This window comes from Eucyclogobius newberryi, unplaced genomic scaffold (assembly GCF_026437365.1).
Source record: "Eucyclogobius newberryi isolate DKJ021-1_F unplaced genomic scaffold, fEucNew1.0.hap1 SCAF_125, whole genome shotgun sequence".
NCBI classification, from domain to species: Eukaryota; Metazoa; Chordata; class Actinopteri; order Gobiiformes; family Gobiidae; genus Eucyclogobius; species Eucyclogobius newberryi.
In genome coordinates, this window is record NW_027315752.1 from 42,726 (window position 1) to 67,592 (window position 24,867).

Sequence of the window (24,867 nt, forward strand, 5' to 3'; positions counted from 1 at the left end):
TCTAGACGCACGACTTCCTGCGTTTGTCGGTGGCTCGTTCCTTCTTTTATTCACTGCTGTGGGATTTATTTGACGTGTTTTCGGGGGGAAAATCTCGCAGGTTGAGCGTTTTTCTCACAATAACGTGTTTCCACTGACGGAACAGAAGCATTTCTAATAAAATAAAGGTGTGTCAAAGCGCTGGCCTCATGCACGTGTTTCGCTTTTATTTGTGATCAGTATTTGTTGGTTTAGGTCTTTTTTTGTTGTTTTTTTAACTTCTAAATTTGGTCGTTTTTTTTTGATTTTGCTGAATTAATCCTTTTCTCCTGAACTTCCAACGAGAAGTAAAAGTACTGCACTTAAGTACACTTTGTATGTTGAATAATTACTTACATTTTTCTTCTATTCTTTTCTCACTTTTTACCGTATTTTCTGGAGTATAAGTTGCACCAGCAGAAAAAAATGCATAATAGAGAAGAAAAAAACATGTATAAGTCGCACTGGAGTATAAGTATATAAGTATAAATATAAGTATAAGTCGCACCCCGGCCAAAACTATGAAAAAAGGTGCCACTTATAGTCTGGAAAATACGGTATGTCAATCAAGAACATTGACATAAAAACCAGGAGGAGTGGAAAGAACCCAACGCTACAAAAGTATTATAAGGAGTAAAAAACAGGTTAAAACATGAATTTGATGTACTTTTTGATGTCACACACTGTATTTTGTCATTCAGAAAGTTCGATTTCGAGCACTCGAGGAAATCGTGACGCGCGAGACGACGAGAACGAGAGAAAATAAAAGATTTCTCCGTTTTTTTTTTGGCTCAATAATCGAGAATACGACACAGAAAACGACTTTGATTGTTTTTTTGCTCCGATAAAAACGTCACAAACACAAAGACTTTGATAAATTCACTTTTATCATTATCATTTAAATCACAACAATAATCCTAATTCTGTCATTTTATTCATATTTACTGGTAAATTCCTATCCACTGTAAAAGGGTTTAATGCCATTCTGTGGAACCTTTTCGTGTCTCATGTTTACACTCCAAATCCGATCGTTATCTGATTTCTGAAACGCCAAACAGCTGCGTCTGGTGTGAGTAATCTGATTTCCCTCAGATTGTTCACACGCTTTCGCCGAGTTTGACATGAAAAATGACACAAAAAAGGGCAAACTAACGCGACAACGACGGAAGACGGAAAGTTATTTTAAAAATATTTGGTACTTTCTCCAAAAATCGGAGGATTAACCGACACTTTTTGTCTCATTCGCACGTCGAAACGCGCCAAAAACACAATCTAACTATCGGATTATCTGATACTTTGAGTTATTTTGTCATTTCCGGCGGCGTAAATAAACCCGGCGTCTCTCAAACAGAACTCGTGTCACATTTGGATTAGCTTCAGGTTGTAAACAGTCATTATCCGTCTGGTTTTTGGTGTTTAATCTCCCGCCTCGAGGTTTCACAGGAAGGTTAACGTCGCCTCCGCGCCTCGTACAGCGCGGCGCAGTCTAAACGCCGGATTTGGATTCTGGTTTTGGGATCCGGGACTTTATTTATGGCAGAATTACAGGCCTGCCACGCCCCTGTGGTCTGAGGACGGAGAGAACGCCGAGTCCTCAAATGCAGCAGAAGAAAAAGAACACGCGACGGTGAGAAAAACAGAGAATATGACTCAATAACTCAGAGATGTTGAATCGGATGCTGGAGGTAAGACCCAAGGACAGGTCTGTGAATTAAAGGCACCAGCGTTTCAAACTCAAATGATAAAAACACTATTAAGTTCTAAAGTAAAAGTTTCAGTTTTGGCCTGTGAAGCAGCTTCTGAATATGTGTTTTAAAAGATAAATCAATCAAAACACCAAGTTCTTCTTTTGTAGTAATTGGCTTTTGCGTTTAGAGAACAGCATGTTTTGGGTTTTAAATGATAAAAAGTGTTCTGCGGTTGATTAAACGCTGCTCGAGCTTTGATACAACTCTATAATATAATAATAATACATATATAAGCTTGTATCATCGGTGTATAAGTGCGAGTGATCTGTAATATTAATATAAAGTCATTAATGTGATGAGGGTAAAAAGAAGCGGCCCCAGTACTGAGCCTTGTGGGATCCCTGAGGTTGAGTGTGAGCGGACTTATGGTTTAAAGGGCCGAGAGTTGTGTCATGTTCATCACGTCTGGGTGATATGGTACATGTTTATAACTCAAAATGTTCTGTTTCTTATGATTTCATTTCATTTTTTGAGCCTCATTTAGAAGTCTGTGAAGAAAAACAATATAAAATCCAACACAATGTGATTTCACTGGAGAAACTGAGATCAGAATGATACAAAATCAGAAAAATCCACTTGATTTTTCTTATTTTTTCAAAGTAAAAGCACTCATGACGACATCAGAGCCTGGTTAAACTTTTATTTTGTAGTTACTGTTCTTAAAGTGTTTTTTTTTTTAGATTATTACATTGTATTTGCTGTTTTGTTGTTGTGTCTTAGTTACGCACATGAAGGGTAAACGTCCTGAAAGTGCATCACAATGTTCTATAATAGTTCTCCAGATCCGTGTGAATACTTTTACTTCAGCATCTTTGTACGCAAGAGAGAGAGAGAGAGAGGGGGGGAGAGAGAGAGGGGGAGAGAGAGAGGGGGAGAGAGAGAGAAAGGGGGGGAGAGAGAGAGGGAGAGAGAGAGGGGAGAGAGGGAGAGGAGAGGGGGAGAGAGAGAGGGGGAGAGAGGGGGAGAGAGAGAGAAAGGGGGGGAGAGAGAGAGGGGGAGAGAGAGAGGGGAGAGAGAGAGGGGGAGAGAGAGAGAGGGGGAGAGAGAGAGAAAGGGGGGGAGAGAGAGAGGGGGAGAGAGAGAGAGAGAGAGAGAGAGAGGGGAGAGCGGGAGAGGAGAGGGGGAGAGAGAGAGAGGGAGAGAGAGAGGGGAGAGAGGGAGAGGAGAGGGGGAGAGAGAGAGGGGGAGAGAGGGGGAGAGAGAGAGAAAGGGGGGGAGAGAGAGAGGGGGAGAGAGAGAGGGGAGAGAGAGAGGGGGAGAGAGAGAGAGGGGGAGAGAGAGAGAAAGGGGGGGAGAGAGAGAGAGGGGGAGAGAGAGAGGGGAGAGAGAGAGGGGGAGAGAGAGAGAGGGGGAGAGAGAGAGAGGGGGAGAGAGAGAGAAAGGGGGGGAGAGAGAGAGGGGGAGAGAGAGAGAGAGAGAGAGAGGGAGAGAGGGGGAGAGAGAGGGGGGGAGAGAGAGGGAGAGAGAGAGAGAGAGAGAGAGAGAAAGAGAGAGAGGGGGGGAGAGAGAGGGGGGAGAGAGAGAGAGAGAGGGAGAGAGGGGGAGAGAGAGGGGGGGAGAGAGAGGGAGAGAGAGAGAGAGAGAGAGAGAGAAAGAGAGAGAGGGGGGGAGAGAGAGGGGGGAGAGAGAGAGAGAGAGGGGGGAGAGAAAGAGAGAGAGAGAGAAATGCCTGGTCTCCATCTCCACCGGCTCATCCAGACTCTGAAAACAGAAGGACGTCCTCTGCTGAGAAGAATGTGAAACAACAGAGAGAGAAAGAAGAGAGGGAAGGAGGGAGGGAGGGAGGGAGGGAGGGAGGGAGGGAGGGAGAGGTGTGAGAGCAAAGAGGGAAAGGAGAGAAAATGGAAAAAGGTCAAGAAGAGAGAGGGAGGTGGGAAAGAGTGAGGGAAGGAAAAACAGAGACGAAAGAAAGAAAGAAAGAAAGAAAGGAGAGAGGGTGGTAAAGGAGCGAGGGCGAAGAGAGAGAGAGAGGGGAAAAGGGGGAGACCAGAGAGGGAGAACGAGGGAAGGAAAAGGAGAGGGGCGGAGGGAGAGAAGGAGAGGAGGATGTCTTTGAATATGATAAACCAATGATTTTATTGTATTTTATTCCAATATATTTCATTCCAGTTTCTTTATTTCTTCTTCTGCTGCTGAATAAAAGTCATTGTGATGTCACTGTTTGACGTTTCATTTTTACTCCTTTAAGTCATTAAAGCTTCAAACACAAACGGGACGTGCGTGATTTGTCTTTGGTGTTTGTCGCCCCCGCGCGGACGTTCGGCGTTAGCGCACGTTCTGTAGAATGACGCGCTGTGATTGGACAAACGCCGGACTGTGACGTGGGCAGCAGCTGATTGGACAAGCTCACAGTTTCATCCTGATTGGTCGAGGCAGAGGATGTAACAACAGAGGGATCCACGAGTCTGACATGTTTTAAAAGCTTTACAGACGCAGATCTGATGGAACATGTCATAAAACTGGACTTTTCTTTAAATCACAGTTATACTTTGAGCTGCAGTAGAAGTTTGTAACATGAGGAATATCTACAGTCTCAGTCAAGAACCGCCATGGGGCAACAACAACAACAACAACAACAACAACAACAACAACAACAACAACAACAACAACAACAACAACAACAACAACAACAACAACAACAACAACAACAACAACAACAACAACAACAACAACAACAACAACTATTCTAGTCACAAAGACATATCATGACCTCATGGGCTTTGTAACAGCAAAGCAATGGAAGGAGTACTTTTACGGACAACGACAGAGTCTGAGGACTACGACAAAGTCTGAGGAATAAAGTCTGGCGGTAATGCAACACTTGGATGCCAACCGCCATAAAACAACAACAACAACAACAACAACAACAAGATGTATTATTTAAAAGATGTTCAAGAAATAGTCAAATTGATGTATAGTTTATGCCTGAATTTGAAACACATTTGATTTGAATTCACTTTTAATGAGTATTTAGTATAACTCTAAGTGTAAAATCCAAGAGAGAAATCATGACATATTCCTTAGAGTAAAACATGAATTATTGTTGGGCGTTCTCATGGAAACCTTTAATTTTGTTCTTCCTCTTTGGGAAGGGCTAAACCACCATTCTGTTGATGCTTGTTTGTCTTTATTCTAACGCTGCTCTTTTAATGCAACTTTCTGTGTTTTTAACCTTGATTATTAATAATCCCCTTTACATAAGAATGGGTGCACATAGAGACGTTTTAATGGGACATGATATTCGTAATCTAGATCTATTACTGTTTAGAGATTGGTTCATTGACCATATAACGAGTTATTACCACATAACTACCCTGTTTTTTGTTCTTTTTTTGCAAAGTACATGATATGATCTGACTATGTTGATAAATCTCATAAATCGTAATGATTAGAAAATAAAAAGAACCACAAACTGGACTCAGAACACAGACTGTACAGGAAGAGCCAGAGTGGGCTCTACCTCCTGAGGAGACTCAGGTCTTTTGGAGTGACAGGGCCACTCTTCATGTGCAATACTGACTTAACCATGTGCAATACTGACATACCATGTGCAATACTGACTTAACCACGTGCAATACTGACATAATCATGTGCAATACTGACATAATTATTACGCCTTATGACATCACGTCATAAGGCGCTGGTACAGCTGGCAGCCCGGTGTAAACGCTCTCTCTTCTTTCTCACACTTATTGTGCTTTATCTCCTATATTTTGTAAATATAGTTAGTATATTTTTTCTATTTTACTGTACGATAGGGACACGCGCTGGAATAGTTTTTTAATTCAACTGTTTTTGACTTTATTCGGCTGGATTGAGTGTTTTCGTCGTGTCGTTGCGGTGTGTCTTGGCTCTGAGTCCCCCGGCCCCGCCCCCCGGCTCCGGCCCCGCCCCCCGGCTCCGGCCCCGCCCCCCGGCTCCGGCCCCGCCCCCCGGCCGGCGGCGTACCGCGTTTCCACAAAGGAGGAACTCATGAAACTGCGGAGAACAGTCGTCTTACCCAGAGATCGTCACGTTATCCCGTCGCAATACTGACCTAACCTAATACTGATGTGCAATTCTGTCATATGTGCAATTACTGTGAAATTCATGTGCAATTCATGTGCAATTACTGTGAAATTCATGTGCAATCTATGTGCTGTCGTGACACATATTCATGTGCAATTACTGTCGTGATCACATGCAATGGTATTTATTTATTTATTTGTCTATTGGGAGTTTTTATTTATTTATAGGAGATCTTCTACTGAAAGTGTTTTTCAGACTTCCTATAAGTGATCTGTTCTTCTGTATCTACCTCTGTATCTACCTGCGTTGCACCGATGAAATTTCCCCATGTGGGACAATAAAGGAACATCTTATCTTATATCTTATCTTATCTTATCTTATAATCATGTGCAATACTGTGACATAATGTCAATAATCCCTGGTGCAATATTTCCTTCCATATAACAGTGTGTTATTAAGAGTATAAGAATTATTTCTAAGTTATCTGTTTTTATTATTATACTTTTGTACCTAATCTGTGTTGCAACAGTGACATTTCCCCATTGTGGGACAAATAAGTTATTATTATCTTATAACTACGTGTACAGTCACAACATGGCCGCCGCAGTTGCCGCACCATCGCTCCAGTACAACGTCCCTTTAGATGTTTCCCAGCGCAACTCCCTTGAACCGCATCTGATTGGTCGATGTGCCCCCGGTCTTGGCTCTGGATTGGCCTAGCCTCTCGCGTGGGCGGGAGGCAATGGCGGACGTGAATCCCGCACCGGCGCGTCTTCCTCTCCGGCACGTTGTCCTGCCGTTCGTGTCTGAGCCGCGGAGGTTCACGTAGAAATCGCTCCCTTTTTCCATCCGCTTTTTTGATAAATACACCACCGGTAAGTTCCATCGCATCTTCCCGCGTTCATCTTTGAAGCGACCCGGGTTTAATACTGTTAAATGTGGTATTTTTCACCGTAATCGGGTCGGTTTGTCGGGCCTGGCTAAACGCAGTTAGCCGTGGTTAGCATTAGCTTCTACTCATTCTTGATTTTACAGCACAAACCTTAAGGAAAATGTAAAATATGTGCTTGTAACTTAGTGTTTACTTAAATAACTCTTTTTTTATGTTGCTTTAAAGTGAAACGGTCGCAATAAAATGCAAAGTTACAGCTGTTTTACAACTTTGGATCGCGTTACTTAGCATTTTCTCTGTTAGCATCGGGCTCGAAACCTACTTTTGTTGCGTTTAAAAGTTATTTTGGAGGCGTCTATAGTTAAACCTTCACTTTGGTTTGTCTCTGGTTACGACTGCCATTTATAACCACGTCAAACGTGTTTAAAACGTTGCCATTTCATTCATAATCATTGCACGTTTGTAGCACACCGCTGGGACTGACCTGCTTCCAGAGGCTCCACGGGCCCAAACACGTTTATCACGCCAGTTTTACGCATGAAAAGCAGGGAAAAAACACGCACAATTTCTCTACAAAGCCTTAAAAATGTAATTGCACAAAGAGTTAATTGACTGTTCCCGAAATGATCCACAAAAAGCACAATTTAGCTCGTAATATCAACTGTTTAAAACAATATACATCTCATTTATTACTTCAATCTAAGCGTATTATGCTTTTGCTCCACTTTTTGCCATAAATACAGTTGTTAAATTGGTCTATGAAGTAGTGAAATCTGCAAATCATATCCTAGCTTTGCAAAATTAACCTCGGATTTACAGATAATATAGTATTTATTGATTTCTTGCCTGATTGTGATCTGTTATAATTGGACTTTACGCGTTAATTGCCCGCTTTAATGCAGTTTTCCCGGTGCATTCTCGTTGTTTTGGCCCCTTCTCTGCCTGATTTACCCTCTGGAGCCTCCATTTGCTTCACCCACGTTCAGTCGTGACTTTCTCCCTCCCATTTTGACTTTCTTTACCGCTTTTCCCATCGCCATTTTCCCTCTTAAACCGTCACAATCCCGGTCCGGCTCGCGCGTCTCGCTTTCCACGCACGTGTTCTGACCTGGCCTGGGTGTTCAGCGGCGCCGGGGGCCCCGAGGAAACCCGCTCCAGACCCGGGTCCAGACACGTGCGTCAGCCCCGTCCCGAGCCGCTCAAACCCCGGGGTGAATCTGGAGAAGTTCCCCGACAAAACCCGCGCGTGCCTCGGGCGTTTGGAGCTCCAGCAGTGCCGGGAGGAGCGGGGGGACAGGCCGGGTTTGGGCACCACAGTCGCAGAGTGGTCTTTGTCTGCAATGCTGTGCCCCCCTCCCCCGTGCCATGCTGTGTGCCATGCTGTGCCCCCCCGTGCCATGCTGCGCCCCCCTCCCCTGTGCCCCCCCGTGCCATGCTGTGTGCCATGCTGCGCCCACTTGCCCTGTGCTGTGCCCCCCGTGCCATGCTGCGCCCCCTCCCCTGTGCCATGCTGCGCCCCCTATGCTGTGCCCCCCCCGTGCCATGCTGTGTGCCATGCTGTGCCCCCCGTGCCATGCTGTGTGCCATGCTGTGCCCCCCCCGTGCCATGCTGTGTGCCATGCTGTGCCCCCCGTGCCATGCTGTGTGCCATGCTGTGCCCCCCCCCCCCCGTGCCATGCTGCGCCCACCTGCCCTGTGCCGTGCCATGCTGCGCCCCCCTGTGCTGTGCCCCCCAGTGCCATGCTGTGTGCCATGCTGCGCCCCCTCCCCTGTGCTATGCTGTGCCCCCCCGTGCCATGCTGTGTGCCATGCTGTGCCCCCCTCCCCTGTGCCATGCTGCGCCCCCCTCCCCTGTGCCCCCCCGTGCCATGCTGTGTGCCATGCTGCGCCCACTTGCCCTGTGCTGTGCCCCCCGTGCCATGCTGCGCCCCCTCCCCTGTGCCATGCTGCGCCCCCTATGCTGTGCCCCCCCCGTGCCATGCTGTGTGCCATGCTGTGCCCCCCCGTGCCATGCTGTGTGCCATGCTGTGCCCCCCCGTGCCATGCTGTGTGCCATGCTGTGCCCCCCCCGTGCCATGCTGCGCCCACCTGCCCTGTGCCGTGCCATGCTGCGCCCCCCTGTGCTGTGCCCCCCAGTGCCATGCTGTGTGCCATGCTGCGCCCCCTCCCCTGTGCTATGCTGTGCCCCCCCGTGCCATGCTGTGTGCCATGCTGTGCCCCCCTCCCCTGTGCCATGCTGTGCCCCCCCCCCGTGCCATGCTGTGCCCCCCCCATGCTATGTTACTCTCACCTCTGCCACTCGGATGCTCTTATCGAGTTAAAGTTGTTACACATTTATGATGGTTTTATTTGTTTATTGAGGCTCATGATTGCGTAAAATGATCCTCTAAAAGTCAGAAATACCTCCTGGTTCTTGACATGAAACTATTATTTTATATTTTTCTGTCATTTGGATTAGTTTTAATTCAGTTTATTTCGGTTTGTCGACGTCGCTCACACTTCTAACGATGGATTATTGTGAGAACATGAATATTTACAGCACAGATGAGAAACTAAACCACGGAAATCCTTAGTTTACTTTCTAAAACTATATATATATTTATTTAATATATATATATATATATATATATATATATATATATATATATATATATATATATATATATATATTTAATATATATATATATTTAATATATATATATATATATTTATTTAATATATATATATATATATTTAATATATATATATATATATATATATATATATATATATATATATATATATATTTATTTATTTATTTAATATATATATATATTTATTTAATATATATATTAAATATATATATATATATATATATATATTGTAGCTGACAACACTTTGAGAGCAGAGTCTTCTTTCCCTCGTGGGACGTTAGAGCCCGACACGAAACATAATTAGTATTTGCATTAACTTCACAGTGAGAATAAATCATTTGTGAGTCAAATATTTGCACGAGTCACTTCCGTTCATCAGTCGAGCGTTTGTTGTACGTCATGTTTCATATTAAAGCTGGACAATGTGTGTTTTATCTACTTTTGATTGATCCCAATTATAGTTTATTTAGTCTTTTCAAAACAGAATCAAAATGTGTTGATTTCCTGAACTCAAACTCTTTAATTTATTTTGCTTTAAAACATGAATAAAATCTTGAACGTTTAGTGATTTAGACTTAGTTTATATTTGTTCGCTCTGAATAAAGTCTTTAGTTTGTTTGTGCTTTACTACGGCAGGAACAAGTGTAGATATTATTATTATTATTATTATTATTATTATACAGTTATTACAAAGAGTCAGACCTTGAATCAGTTCCGTTTAAGTGACAATTACACGGCCCATGTAAGTTTGAATAAAATGTGAGGTTCTTTGTGGTTCTCTGTGTGGTTCTCTGTGAGGTTCTTTGTGGTTCTGTGTGAGGTTCTTTGTGGTTCTGTGTGAGGTTCTTTGTGGTTCTGTGTGAGGTTCTGTGTGGTTCTCTGTGAGGTTCTTTGTGGTTCTGTGTGAGGTTCTTTGTGGTTCTGTGAGGTTCTTTGTGGTTCTGTGTGCTCGTGGTGTGAGGTTGTGTTGTGGATGGATAAACACGTGTCTAGTTTGTGAAATCAAACTTTCTGAATGCAGAAGTAGTTATTGTTATAAAACAGCCACAATAAACACACTAAACATTAATGTTTACTTTTTTGTAGCGTTGATTGAATAATATTTTACGTCGACGATTAGTTTTTAGATTCTATTGTGATTTTAAATGTTATCAATTAACTGATTAATCTTGACATCCCTAAAAGTCCCATATAAATCCTTGTTAATCTAAATACAATAATTAGACTAAACTACTAAGGATTATTGCTCTGTTCAATTTTAGAAACCTTGTTAAATATCCGGTTTGTACTTGTTCAGGTTAAGTTTGACGGCGTTGTAGTAATTGTTTGAAATACTCGTGATTTCAGTGGTGAGCCGAACGATGGTAGTCATGGAAACGTGTGCGGTTTTGTTGGAGTCCATGAAGCAAAGTCTAATCTGCATTTCCACCGTCTCAAACGGCTCTGGACATTTTTCTGTTTAGAACAAGCTGAAGCATGTGTTTTTATGACTCTAAACTGCAGGAATCCTCCTCCCGCTCCAGCAGATTCCACCAGAACGAGCAGCGGCTAAAGCGGCGCCGTGACGTTCTCAAACCGTTCATGCGCTCGCGTTGATCGCACGTGTTTGTTTTGTTTTCCAGACTTTTTCCGTCGACCAAAGCGATGGTGATGGAGAAGCCAAGTGCCCAGCTGGTCGGGCGAGAGTTTGTCCGACAGTATTACACGCTCCTGAACCAGGCCCCGGACTATCTGCACAGGTAACTCCACGCGCACGCTTTACTGAGCGTTTACTGAGCTTCTGCACAGGTAACTCCACGCGCACGCTTTACTGAGCTTCTGCACAGGTAACGCCACGCGCACGCTTATCTGAGCGTTTACTGAGCTTCTGCACAGGTAACGCCACGCGCACGCTTATCTGAGCTTTTACTGAGCTTCTGCACAGGTAACGCCACGCGCACGCTTATCTGAGCTTTTACTGAGCGTTTACTGAGCTTCTGCACAGGTAACGCCACGCGCACGCTTAACTGAGCGTTTACTGAGCTTCTGCACAGGTAATGCCACGCGCACGCTTATCTGAGCGTTTACTGAGTTTCTACACAGGTAACGCCACACGCACGCTTTGCTGAGCGTTTACTGAGCTTATACTGAGCGTTTACTGAGCTTCTGCACAGGTAACGCCACGCGCACGCTTAACTGAGCGTTTACTGAGCTTCTGCACAGGTAACGCCACGTGCACGCTTTGCTGAGCGTTTACTGAGTTTCTACACAGGTAACGCCACACGCACGCTTTGCTGAGCGTTTACTGAGCTTATACTGAGCATTTACTGAGCTTCTGCACAGGTAACTCCACGCGCACGCTTTACTGAGCGTTTACTGAGCTTCTGCACAGGTAACGCCACGCGCACGCTTATCTGAGCGTTTACTGAGCTTCTGCACAGGTAACGCCACGCGCACGCTTATCTGAGCGTTTACTGAGCTTCTGCACAGGTAACGCCACGCGCATGCTTATCTGAGCGTTTACTGAGCTTCTGCACAGGTAACGCCACGCGCACGCTTATCTGAGCGTTTACTGAGCTTCTGCACTGGTAACGCCACGCGCACGCTTATCTGAGCTTTTACTGAGCTTCTGCACAGGTAACGCCACGCGCACGCTTATCTGAGCTTTTACTGAGCGTTTACTGAGCTTCTGCACAGGTAACGCCACGCGCACGCTTAACTGAGCGTTTACTGAGCTTCTGCACAGGTAACGCCACATGCACGCTTTGCTGAGCATTTACTGAGCTTCTGCACAGGTAACGCCACACGCACGCTTTGCTGAGCGTTTACTGAGCTTATACTGAGCGTTTACTGAGCTTCTGCACAGGTAACGCGCAGGCTTTACTGAGCGTTTACTGAGCATTTACTGAGCGTCTGTACAGAGCGAGTTGTGTGAGAAAATGCTAATACATGATTGTGATTGTCATTTTAAACTTAGAATTTTCAAGTAAAACTGTCTTAATTAGAACAAACATGAGAAACTGTCTTCAGTTCATGTTTTGTGCATTTTTATCTCGTCTTTATAACTTGTTTAAGACTCACAAAGCCTTAGTCTGAGTCATTTAACATGTGACTTATTCTTTTAAAGTCTGATTTCTGCTCCAGACCGCACAATTAAACAGACTGAGGATCGGCAACTTCGATTAACGATCAGACGTGATCTCGCTCGTATTTCCATTAGTTTCCCGACCCTTGGATGATATAAACGGACAAATCAAAAGCCACCGCTGCAGTTTAAAATCGTCTGCAGCCGCTCGCCCGTTGTTTCAGTTCTGTTCTGTTTTCCCGCAGGTTTTACGGAAAGAACTCGTCCTACGTTCACGGAGGCCTCGACGGCAGCGGCAAACCTCAGGAGGCCGTTTACGGACAAGCCGTGAGTGTCGTCCAGAACTTAATCTAGAGTTCAAAGTGCTGTCGTTAATTGACCTTTTCAACCTCAAACATCTACTTTAATGAGCTTTTTCCCCATATCACTGGATTTGGAAAGCACAAAATCAAATATAACGTTTTAAAGGCACATTTCTGACGTATTTATGTGTCAAAATAACATCAAGATCATCAAAAACATTCACATATACATTTCTCTGTAGATTATTTAATGCAAATGTCTGTTTTAGTTTGACTTTAGTGATTTTTCTTTGATATAATTTAAATGCTTTTCGTCAGCGCTGGGCAATAACGTGTTTTTAACGGTCAACGCTGTCGAAAACGGCTGAACTGCCGTAGCTACAGTCGTTGTTTGCGTCGCGTCCGTCCTCCACTCGGCGCACGTTACCGCGGCGACGCTGTCACTCGCAGGCTACACTCTGTGCCAGAAGTCCCCACAAGGACGAGGATCTGGCTCAATTTGAGCTTTGCCAGAGCGAAAAAGTCCAGCTCCGCCCCGACCACGCCCGCCTGGCCCGTGACGGAAGTGAAGGGGCGAACTGGCACAAACGAGCGAAAGACGACTGACGGGCGGAAGACGACTGACGGGCGAAAGACGACTGACGGGGGGAAGACGACTGACGGGCGGAAGACGACTGACGGGCGGAAGACGACTGACGGGCGGAAGACGACTGACGGGCGGAAGACGACTGACGGGCGAAAGACGACTGACGGGCGAAAGACGACTGACGGGGGGAAGACGACTGACGGGCGGAAGACGACTGACGGGCGGAAGACGACTGACGGGCGGAAGACGACTGACGGGCGAAAGACGACTGACGGGCGAAAGACGACTGACGGGCGAACGACGACTGACGGGCGAACGACGACTGACGGGCGAACGACGACTGACGGGCGAACGACGACTGACGGGCGAACGACGACTGACGGGCGAACGACGACTGACGGGCGAACGACGACTGACGGGCGAACGACGACTGACGGGCGAACGACGACTGACGGGCGAACGACGACTGACGGGCGAACGACGACTGACGAGCGGCGACTGACGAGCGAGTCCACGCCGTTTGTGTTTTAATGATGCGACTGTTCAAAGTTCACGTTCGAAAACGCGTCCAGGAGAGAATTGAACCGTCAAACGGACAAACGAGTTGCAAACATTTCGGAGCGAGTTTATTAGTTAAAACGCCGACACTTTTGGACGTGTTAAGTTCATGTAAATGAGCAAAGACGTCACGGTATCAATGATTTAACGGTTCTGTACTTCTGACTTTATTCGGTGTATTTGTACCTGTCGTACATCGAGCAGGTATTTGTGGAGAAAACGTTGTGAAATCTGTTGAAAATGACAGGAAGTGACATCACACCAGTCTCATTCCAGTCAAAGTTCATGCAGAATTTACACAAAATAATCAACTTTTTTGGATCGAAACATAAATTCAATAAAAAAGTCGCTCATGTATTTTTATTTGTCAAATGGAAAAAAATGTGACATTAGAAGAGTTTTGGCCCAGTGTTTGCTGGGTAATTTCCTAGTGTGATTGACATACATTTTTAAAAAATGTGCTTTTCTGTCATAGCCTTTTTATATTTTTTAGCAAACTTCTAAATATTAATCAGAACTGTGTTTTAGTTCGATGAGTCGTCCGACCTGTAGGGGGCGCTTTGAATTCATTCTGTTCTTTTTGTTATTTATTTATTCGGGAAATAGATTTAAATGAACTAAAATAACTAAATTATCTGCAGTTTATAGTATCAGTATTTAATTATGTATTAACGTACAAGCACATGACATACAGTTAAAAGTACACAAAGGATCAAAAAGATGCGCAATATTATGTTTTTTAATTAATTTCAAAAGTGTGAAGAAATCATGTCAAACAGAACTCCGCCCTTTTAACCCTTTTGTACTTCCGATGGTTCTTTTCCCCCGCTTTACTCGCCCAAAGTGGTTTTCACGTTCCCGAGGCAACCGTCTGTCGCGGCCTCGTTAACGCCGGCCTCTTTGGTTTCTGTTTCCGCAGGAGATCCACAAGCGCGTGATGGCCCTGAGCTTCAGGGACTGCCACACCAAGATCCGCCACGTGGACGCGCACGCCACGCTCAACGAGGGCGTGGTCGTGCAGGTCATGGGCGAGCTGTCCAACAACATGCAGCCCATGAGGAAGTTCATGCAGACGTTTGTGCTCGCGCCAGAGGTGGGTTTGTGTCACGCAGGAGGCCGCCGTTTATCTCACGCACTTCTGATGAACGTGGAGCAGTTATGTGTGGTAGAGTCCAGCAGCTCTTTCACATTTTAGTTACCGTATTTTCCCCGAGTATAAGTCGCACCAGCCAAAAACTGCGTAATAGAGAAGAAAAACGGATTTATAAGTCGCACTGGAGTATAAGTCGCATTTTTGGGGGAAATGTATTTAATAAAATCCAAGAACAGACATTTCATCTGTAAATGCAGTTCAAAATAATAACAGTGAGAGAACATGGTGAATAGGTGTACGTATGCTAACGCTAACACCTTCAGCTACATGAGGTATGCTAACGCTAACACCTTCAGCTACATGACGTATGCTAACGCTAACACCTTCAGCTACATGAGGTATGCTAACGCTAACACCTTCACCTACATGAAGTATGCTAACGCTAACACCTTCAGCTACATGACGTATGCTAACGCTAACACCTTCAGCTACATGACGTATGCTAACGCTAACACCTTCAGCTACATGACGTATGCTAACGCTAACACCTTCAGCTACATGACGTATGCTAACGCTAACACCTTCAGCTACATGACGTATGCTAACACCTTCAGCTACATGACGTATGCTAACACCTTCAGCTACATGACGTATGCTAACGCTAACACCTTCAGCTACATGACGTATGCTAACGCTAACACCTTCAGCTACATGACGTATGCTAACGCTAACACCTTCAGCTACATGAGGCACAGACAGAACTGTGGTAAGTGTCTGGTATGTTAACGTAACATATGAACAGTTATTCAGATAACTATAGCATAAAGAACATGCTAACAAGTTTAGCAAAGCATCAGTTTTACCCCAAATCACTAAATCCACTGAATTCTTCTTCTATCACATATAAGAATGTCACTTCTAAACAACTCCACAAACTCCAGAGGAAGTGCAGATTCTTCTTCGTCGCTTAGAGCGCCCGCTTGTGGTTGCCAGGGTGAAAATAACGAATAATATCACATAAGTCGCTCTGGAGTATAAGTCGCACCCCGGCAAAAACTATGAAAAAAGCTTAAATTGCTTAAATCCTCTTTCCGTTTTCCAGGGAACCGTGGCAAACAAGTTCTACGTTCACAACGACGTGTTCCGTTACCAAGACGAAGTGTTCGCCGACTCGGACTCGGACGCCCCGGAAGGTGAGCGCGGCGGGACTCTGAAGTCAACGTGTAGTTAAGACGAATGTATTTCAAGTTTAGCCGAAGATTATACACATTTTATCCCAGAATAGCAATGATTGATGACATCATACTGGGAAAACACACAATGACAGTATTTTAATTTCTTCTGTCAAAATGCTGCTCATCATTAGCTCATCATTAGCAGCTCATCAGCTTATCATTAATACACGTCCAGTAATTTATTTATCATTTATTGTTAATTGATGGAAGTGAAGCTTGTTTTTATCCCTGTTTGAGGAGTGTTGTGAGGCGCTGCAGTGGCTCTGTTTGTGCAGCAGGGGGCAGTAATGTCTGTGTGTTGTGTTTGAGGAGTGTTGTGAAGCGCTGCAGTGGCTCTGTTCGTGCAGCAGGGGGCAGTAATGTCTGTGTTGTGTTTGAGGAGTGTTGTGAAGCGCTGCAGTGGCTCTGTTCGTGCAGCAGGGGGCAGTAATGTCTGTGTTGTGTTTGAGGAGTGTTGTGAAGCGCTGCAGTGGCTCTGTTCGTGCAGCAGGGGGCAGTAATGTCTGTGTTGTGTTTGAGGAGTGTTGTGAAGCGCTGCAGTGGCTCTGTTCGTGCAGCAGGGGGCAGTAATGTCTGTGTTGTGTTTGAGGAGTGTTGTGAAGCGCTGCAGTGGCTCTGTTCGTGCAGCAGGGGGCAGTAATGTCTGTGTTGTGTTTGAGGAGTGTTGTGAAGCGCTGCAGTGGCTCTGTTCGTGCAGCAGGGGGCAGTAATGTCTGTGTTGTGTTTGAGGAGTGTTGTGAAGCGCTGCAGTGGCTCTGTTCGTGCAGCAGGGGGCAGTAATGTCTGTGTTGTTGTGGTGTTTAGAGTCGGAGGACGAGGTGGAGGAGCTGGAGGAGAGGGTCCCGTCTCCGGACGACGCCGCCGTCGACGACTCCGCCCAGTACTACGACCAAAACCCCTGGTACGAACCGCGTCTGTGGAGTAGAGATGATCAGGTCGATCCGTAAGAACCAAAAGATCATCATCGGGACAATATTATAAGCAAAATTAAGACTTTCTATTTCAATTTAACATCCAAAAATGATAACTAAATGTATGTTTAATAATGGCCGTTTTTGTCCAATTTAACATTTGTGAGCGGATTTACACAATCAAACGTTCTGAACAGTCACATATCGGACCACGAGAATGAGAAGATGAAAGATTTCACTGTTGTTCTCTAAAAATATATCATTAAATAAAAGAGCCCTTCAATCAAAACCTGCATCACAAATAATGACAACTCTTTTCTCCAAATCTGCCTCAAATCTCCAATAACTCCTTATAATAACTGCACTTTTACATTAATTAAGCACAAACAAAGTCATTACCGTATTTTCCGCAAATGCAGTGTAAAAAACCCAAAATATTATATAAGTTGCTCCATAGTATAAATATAAGTAAAAACTATGAAAAAAGGTGCGACTTATAGTTTGGAAAATACGTAACTTAATACTCTAACCTCTCAGTTACAAAGCATAAAACATTCTATTGAAGTGTTTTTTAAAGTTGTAGTAATTATAAAGTGTTTCCAGAAGTCAGGCCCAGATTTGGAGAAATTGTTTCGATTTGAACTTTTTGTTAAAATTGTCCCTGAATGTAAAAAAAGATTAAATGCAATTCGACTTAAACGTAATCATTATAATGCGATGTTTTAAAGTTAATCGTAACTGACAGATTATTGAGATAATTGTCGTCTAGCTTTAATTGTTATCTGGATCATAAAGTGACTCCAGAGCGCGTCACGTGTGAGAGAAGACGACTCGCACGGAGCAGGAAACGCATCAAAACGACGTGAACGTTCAGCGTTTATGATCCGAAACCTGCCTCACATTTAGAACAGAACCATCTCTAGACTTCTGACAGTTCTTGACGAGCCGCTTTTGCCCCGTGACCCGCAGCTCCGAGCCGGTGGGGCCCGGGGACGAGGACGAGGGCGTCGCCGTGAGCCCGGAGCCAGAGGCGGAGCTGGAGGAGAAGGAGGAGGAGTCCGGGGAGGTCAAGGCGGAGCTGCTGGAGGCGCAGACGGACGCGCTTTCGGCCGACGAGACGGAGAAGAGCCCGACGCCCACGGCCGCGCCCGCCGAACCCGCCGCCGCCGAGCCCGCCACAGCCGCCCCCGAGGAGAACAGGGTACGGCCCCTTTAAGAGAGTTAACCCGTCACAGACACGCCCCAAGTCGTGTTTACCACGTTCAGACTGAAGATGCAGCAGTTAATCTGTGACTAATTATGATTACCGTATTGTCTGGACTATAAGTCGCACCTTTTTTCATAGTTTTGGCCCGGGTGCGACGTATACTTATACTTTATATACTTATACTCCGGAGCGACTTATGTTTTTTTTCTTCTCTATTATGCATTTTTTGGCTGGTCCGACTTATAGTCTGGAAAATACGGTAATTGACTTATAAAACAATCAGTCTTTTATCATCAAAACTCAAAGACCGTTCATAACAGACGGTGTCAAAAACAATGAACAATTACTTCATCAATGGTATTTCATTTTTATTCCTTTATTCTGTTAAAACTGTTTTTAAAAAATTTAAATTTGCAATAATTTGGTAAATAGAAAAATAATCGCTGACTGGAACTAAATAAAGTGACTAAAATAATCATTAGTTGCAGCTAAAATTCACAATAAACACTGGATCATGTTATGTAAGGGCTGTAACACTGGAAAAGTTCCATAGTGCGCTTTAAATCCTATAAAACCATAAAATATCAGACTTTCATGTTTTTATGACGTGTTAAATTTGACCTTTTGGCTCCTCCCCTTCCAGCCGTTCTCGTGGGCGTCGGTGACCAGTAAAAACCTTCCCCCGAGTGGCGCTGTTCCAGTCTCAGGGTCCCTCCCACATGTCGTCAAAGTCCCGCCCACAACACAGGTACTCCGCCCGTTTTACCCCCGAGCTCAGGCTCCCAGGCTCAGGTCATAGGTCATAAACCCATTTTAAATGACAGAACGTTTCCTTTGTGCCGCAGCCGCGAGCCGAGGTGAAGTCCGAGTCTCAGACCGCGGCGCAGAGACCTCAGAGGGACCAGAGGCCGAGGGAGCAGAGGCCTGGAGGAGCTCCACCTGTGCACAGACCCAGACCGGGTAAGTCAGATGCCCTCCCATCCTCCCTCTTCAGGCAGGATCAAACACTGGTTTAATACTGCAATACTTATTGTCATATGTCAATATACTTTAGTCAGTCATTTCAGTCGCGTCTCTGTAGGTCGGAGGCTCGCGCGTCTCTGTAGGTCGGGGCGTCGCGCGTCTCTGTAGGTCGGGGCGTCGCGCGTCTCTGTAGGTCGGGGCGTCGCGCGTCTCTGTAGGTCGGGGCGTCGCGCGTCTCTGTAGGTCGGGGCGTCGCGCGTCTCTGTAGGTCGGGGCGTCGCGCGTCTCTGTAGGTCGGGGCGTCGCGTCTCTGTAGGTCGGGGCGTCGCGTCTCTGTAGGTCGGGGCGTCGCGTCTCTGTAGGTCGGGGCGTCGCGTCTCTGTAGGTCGGGGCGTCGCGTCTCTGTAGGTCGGGGCGTCGCGTCTCTCTGTAGGTCGGGGCGTCGCGTCTCTGTAGGTCGGGGCGTCGCGTCTCTGTAGGTCGGGGCGTCGCGTCTCTCTGTAGGTCGGGGCGTCGCGTCTCTCAGTAGGTCGGGGGCTCGCGCGTCTCTGTAGGTCGGGGCGTCGCGTCTCTGTAGGTCGGGGCGTCGCGCGTCTCTGTAGGTCGGGGGCTCGCGCGTCTCTGTAGGTCGGGGGCTCGCGCGTCTCTGTAGGTCGGGGGCTCGCGCGTCTCTGTAGGTCGGGGGCTCGCGCGTCTCTGTAGGTCGGGGGCTCGCGCGTCTCTGTAGGTCGGGGGCTCGCGCGTCTCTGTAGGTCGGGGGCTCGCGCGTCTCTGTAGGTCGGGGGCTCGCGCGTCTCTGTAGGTCGGGGGCTCGCGCGTCTCTGTAGGTCGGGGGCTCGCGCGTCTCTGTATGTCGGGGGCTCGCGCGTCTCTGTATGTCGGGGGCTCGCGCGTCTATTTAGGTCGGGGGCTCGCGCGTCTCTGTAGGTCGGGGGCTCGCGCGTCTCTGTAGGTCGGGGGCTCGCGCGTCTCTGTAGGTCGGGGGCTCGCGCGTCTCTGTAGGTCGGGGGCTCGCGTCTGTAGGTCGGGGGCTCGCGTCTCGGGTCCTCGCACGTCTGTAGGTCGGGGCGTGCGTCTCGGGTCCTCGCGCGTCTGTAGGTCGGGGCGTCGCGTCTGTGTAGGTCGGGACGTAGGTCGGGGCGTCGCGTCTCTGTAGGTCGGGGCGTCGCGTCTCTGTAGGTCGGGGCGTCGCGTCTCTGTAGGTCGGGGCGTCGCGTCTCTGTAGGTCGGGGCGTCGCGTCTCTGTAGGTGTCTCTGTAGGTCGGGGCGTCGCGTCTCTGTAGGTGTCTCTGTAGGTCGGGGCGTCGCGTCTCTGTAGGTCGGGGTGTCATGTCTCTGTAGGTCGGGGTGTCATGTCTCTGTAGGTCGGGGTGTCATGTCTTTTGTCGGGCGTGTTGCAGGTCGAGAGGGCGAGCCGGGCGAGGTCGAGGGCAGGAGGCCTACGCGGTACCCAGACGCTCATCAGCTGTTCGTGGGGAACGTGCCTCACGACGTGGAGAAGCAGGAGCTCAAGGAGTTCTTTGAGCGTAAGAACTTTTCATTTAAACCGTTTGATGGAAGGTTCAAAACGATGTTCACCCGTGTTTCGTGTCTGCAGAGTTTGGGACGGTGCTGGAGCTGAGGATCAACAGCGGCGGGAAGCTGCCCAACTTTGGATTTGTGGTGTTTGACGACGCCGAGCCAGTGCAGAAGATCCTCGGCAACAGGGTGAGAACCTTGAACCGGAACCGTGAGCCGCCGCCGCTGAGCTGGCGAGCTGTGGGGAAAACCTCTTGGAAACGTATCACAAAGAGCTGTCTAAATGTCGAGTTTATTCTTCTGTGTGGCTCAAATGTGGACCTCAGGTTTCCAAATGACCATAAGCAGCACCATTTACTGCAGGATCAGAAAGATCTTGACCTCCACCCTGACCTCTCCGTCCTGACCTCTCCGTCCTGACCTCTCCACCCTGACCTCCGTCCTGACCTCTCCACCCTAACCCTCCGTCCTGACCTCTTTGTCCATCTCGTTTCAGCCCATCAAGTTCCGTAACGACGTGCGCCTGAACGTGGAGGAGAAGAAGACTCGCTCGGTGCGGGAGGGCGAGCGGCGCGACCTCCGGCCCAGGGGTCCTGGCGGCCCGGGCGGCCCCCGGATCGGTGGAGGTCCTCGAGGTCCCCCGGGCTCCCGGGGCGGCATGGCCCCCAAACCCAGCTTCGGCGCCGGACGCGGGGCTGGACCCAGCGAAGGCCGGTACTCGGCTCAGCGACAGTGAGCCGCCGGCGCCACCTAGAGTTTTAGTTACTTCACTGCTACGATTGGACTCAAGACTAAAGCCGGGAGCGACAAGGAGGCCCCGGGGCCGGATTCAACCGGACCTCACGGCCCCCCATTTCTCCACAAAGTGTTCTCCAAGTCAAGTCGACCTACGAGTTTAGGTTTGAGCTTAACTTAACCCGACATCTCCTCTACAACCAGATAAAGTGTTAACTGGACTGTCCTTGAGTTCAAGTTTGGTTCAAGCTGATCCAGACCGTTTTATCTTCCCTCGTTTCTTTCTCACGACAAGTTCGGACTCGACCAAACCTCCGCCTTCAAAACCTCCGCCCTCAAAATCTCCGCCTTTTCAGAAGTCGTCGCCGGGATCCAGGAGTCTCGGACCCGACTCCACGACGTCTCCGCTTCCTCAAACTGTTCTTCGACTTTGAGCTCGTCTAAACCCTGCTCCGCCACCGAGCGGGCGTCGACCACCGGAAGAACGAGTTTGGACTGAACCCGATCTTCGACTCAAAACCTCGACTTTCTTCTTGAGCGACGCCCGAACCACATTTCACAACCTGCAGCGTCCTTCCAACCGCTACGATCGGACCCCAACCGAACCCGATGGTCAAGTTTAACTCAACCGACTGACGTTTCCGCTCCGCAACCGAAATGAGTGTTACCGCGACAACTCAAACGCCGCTGCCTCTCAAGTCGGAGTTTGGACCGAACTAACCCGGACGTCACATCCTCGCGCTCGACTCGAGTAAACCCCGCGACACTGTATGAATTCACGAGCCGAGATTTCGTTTTCGACGTTCTGCGCTTCGTCCCGCGTTAACCAGACAAAGAAGTGTTTTATCGGTACTTTTTGGACTTCGACCCGAGCGAAATCTCATTCGTGAGTCTCGAGTTTGGGCTCGACTACACCCGACTTTCCAATCCCGCCCGTTCACGCTTAATTCAACCCGACGTCGCGCTCTGCTTTCTCGTAAACGCGCGGATAGTTGAACCGCGATCTGAACCCTCGAGCCCAAGTTGAAGCTTAACTAAACTCGATAACTCCGCCCCATCCCGACGGCGAGGCTCGACTGAACCTAACGGACAATTGCACTCGAAAGTAGTTCCGAGTTTGGGCTTGATTTGGACTCTGAAGTCTCCCATCGCGCTCGATTCACCCCATACACGTGTTTTTAATTAGCGGTTAGCTTAGCCGCCGCCGTCGTCCAGTCTCAAAGATGGCGGACGTCTCTTTGTTCCTCCCACCTGTTTTTTGAACGTCTTCTTTCCTATCCTATCCGACGCCTGAATTACCTGAACATTTGTGGTCTTTGTTAACCTTTGCTGAACTTGAAAACAAATTTAGAACATAAAGGGTGAATACTACTTGAACCGGGGCTTTAGAAACCCAGAGGATAGTTTTGTTTGTTGTTTTCCGCGTTCTCACTCCTGTTTCTTAAAGGAACGTGTAACTTTACTGCTTGGGCGATCCTGTGTATCGCCGCCGCCCCCTTGTGTCCAGCAGCGGTCGGGTCTTTTTATTCTTCCAGGTCAAACGGCCGAGCTGCTGCGGCGCTTTTATTTGGAGTAAAACAAAATAAACTCGTTTAAACGTTTGACGCGTCTGACCGGGGCGTTTTTTTTTAACTTTTTTTTTTTTTGTCTTTCGGCTTCTTTTACTGACGCACTTCATTTGCCATCACGTTTAAAATGAGCTCGCCTGCTGACGACGGAACTAAATTAAAAGTGATTTACTGTTTTAAAGCGTTGTCTCTTCTCAGTTCTTTGGGGGCGGGGTTTGAAAAGCAACAGTCCTCTGAACGATTAGCTCGGTCGATGTGTCGCGTGTTGTAAACCAGAAAAAAGACAGTTTTTAAATGAAGTGAATGTATAAACCCAGTGTTTATAAAGCGATGTCAGAACTTTAGCTCCGTGTTAGAATCAGAATTTTATTGTCATTTGTCAATGAACAAAATTCACAGTTAACTTGTCCTGGTGATTTTGTGCAGCAAAAACAAGACATTGAACACTGAATATCAAAATAAAAACTACCGGATATTAAGAATAGGTTAATAAATTTGAAAATGGACATATGTAGTGCAATAAAAAGTGACAGTGAGTGAAGCTGCTTAGGCCGTGTTCATGAGTCCAACAGCAGAGGGAAAGAAACTGATCTTAAGGAGGGAGGTTCTGGTCCTGAGGGGAGTGGCCTCCTGCCTGAGGGGAGTGGCCTCCTGCCTGAGGGGAGTGGCTTCCTGCCTGAGGGGAGTGGCCTCCTGCCTGAGGGGAGTGGCCTCCTGCCTGAGGGGAGTGGCCTCCTGCCTGAGGGGAGTGGCCTCCTGCCTGAGGGGAGTGGCCTCCTGCCTGAGGGGAGTGGCTTCCTGCCTGAGGGGAGTGGCTCGTATAGTCCATGTCCAGGGTGAGAAGGGTCAGGATCAGACCTGCTCGTCCCAGAGTCCTGGAGACGTACAGGTCCTGCAGAGATGGAAGTCTGCAGTCTCTGTTTGTCCCTGGCTGTGGCTCCAGAGTACCCCACGGTGATGGAGGAGGTGATGGAGGAGGTGATGGAGGAGGTGATGGAGGTGGTGAGGATGGACTCAATGATGGCCGTGTAGAACTGCACCATCATCTTCGCTGGCAGCTTTGCTTTCTTCAGCTGCTGCAGGAAGTACATCTGGGCCTTCTTGATGAAGGAGCAGATGGTGGCTCCACCTGAGGTGATGGTGGTGGTGCAGACACGGTGGAGATGGAGTCAGAGCTGGTGAGGGGCGATTGTGACTGACTTTCCTGAAGTCCACGATCATCTCCTCTGTCTTCTGGGCGTTGAACTCCAGGTTGTTACCGCTGCACCAGCCGCTCCACCTCCTGTGACGGACTCATCCCCGTCCGAGATGAGCCCGATGAGGGTGGTGGTGTCGTCATGGCGATGAGGGTGGTGGTGTCGTCATGGCGATGAGGGTGGTGGTGTCATGGCGATGAGGGTGGTGGTGTCGTCATGGCGATGAGGGTGGTGGTGTCGTCATGGCGATGAGGGTGGTGGTGTCATGGCGATGAGGGTGGTGGTGTCATGGCGATGAGGGTGGTGGTGTCATGGCGATGAGGGTGGTGGTGTCGTCATGGCGATGAGGGTGGTGGTGTCGTCATGGCGATGAGGGTGGTGGTGTCATGGCGATGAGGGTGGTGGTGTCATGGCGATGAGGGTGGTGGTGTCATGGCGATGAGGGTGGTGGTGTCATGGCGATGAGGGTGGTGTCATGGCGATGAGGGTGGTGGTGTCATGGCGATGAGGGTGGTGGTGTCGTCATGGCGATGAGGGTGGTGGTGTCATGGCGATGAGGGTGGTGTCATGGCGATGAGGGTGGTGGTGTCGTCATGGCGATGAGGGTGGTGGTGTCGTCATGGCGATGAGGG

General features: G+C 47.7%; 1 protein-coding gene across 1 annotated transcript; it reads left to right on the forward strand.

The window, feature by feature from the left end:
* Positions 1–6,514: 6,514 nt before the first annotated feature.
* On the forward strand, positions 6,515–23,141 carry LOC140357114 (ras GTPase-activating protein-binding protein 1-like). The gene is made up of 12 exons (XM_072442032.1): positions 6,515–6,649; positions 10,922–11,038; positions 12,609–12,690; positions 14,729–14,902; positions 16,005–16,095; positions 16,942–17,038; positions 18,018–18,249; positions 18,899–19,003; positions 19,101–19,215; positions 20,619–20,744; positions 20,816–20,925; positions 21,233–23,141. The coding sequence occupies exons 2-12, from the start codon at positions 10,944–10,946 to the stop codon at positions 21,470–21,472; spliced, it is 1,467 nt and encodes a 488-aa protein (XP_072298133.1). The 5' UTR covers positions 6,515–6,649; positions 10,922–10,943; the 3' UTR covers positions 21,473–23,141.
* Positions 23,142–24,867: the final 1,726 nt, after the last annotated feature.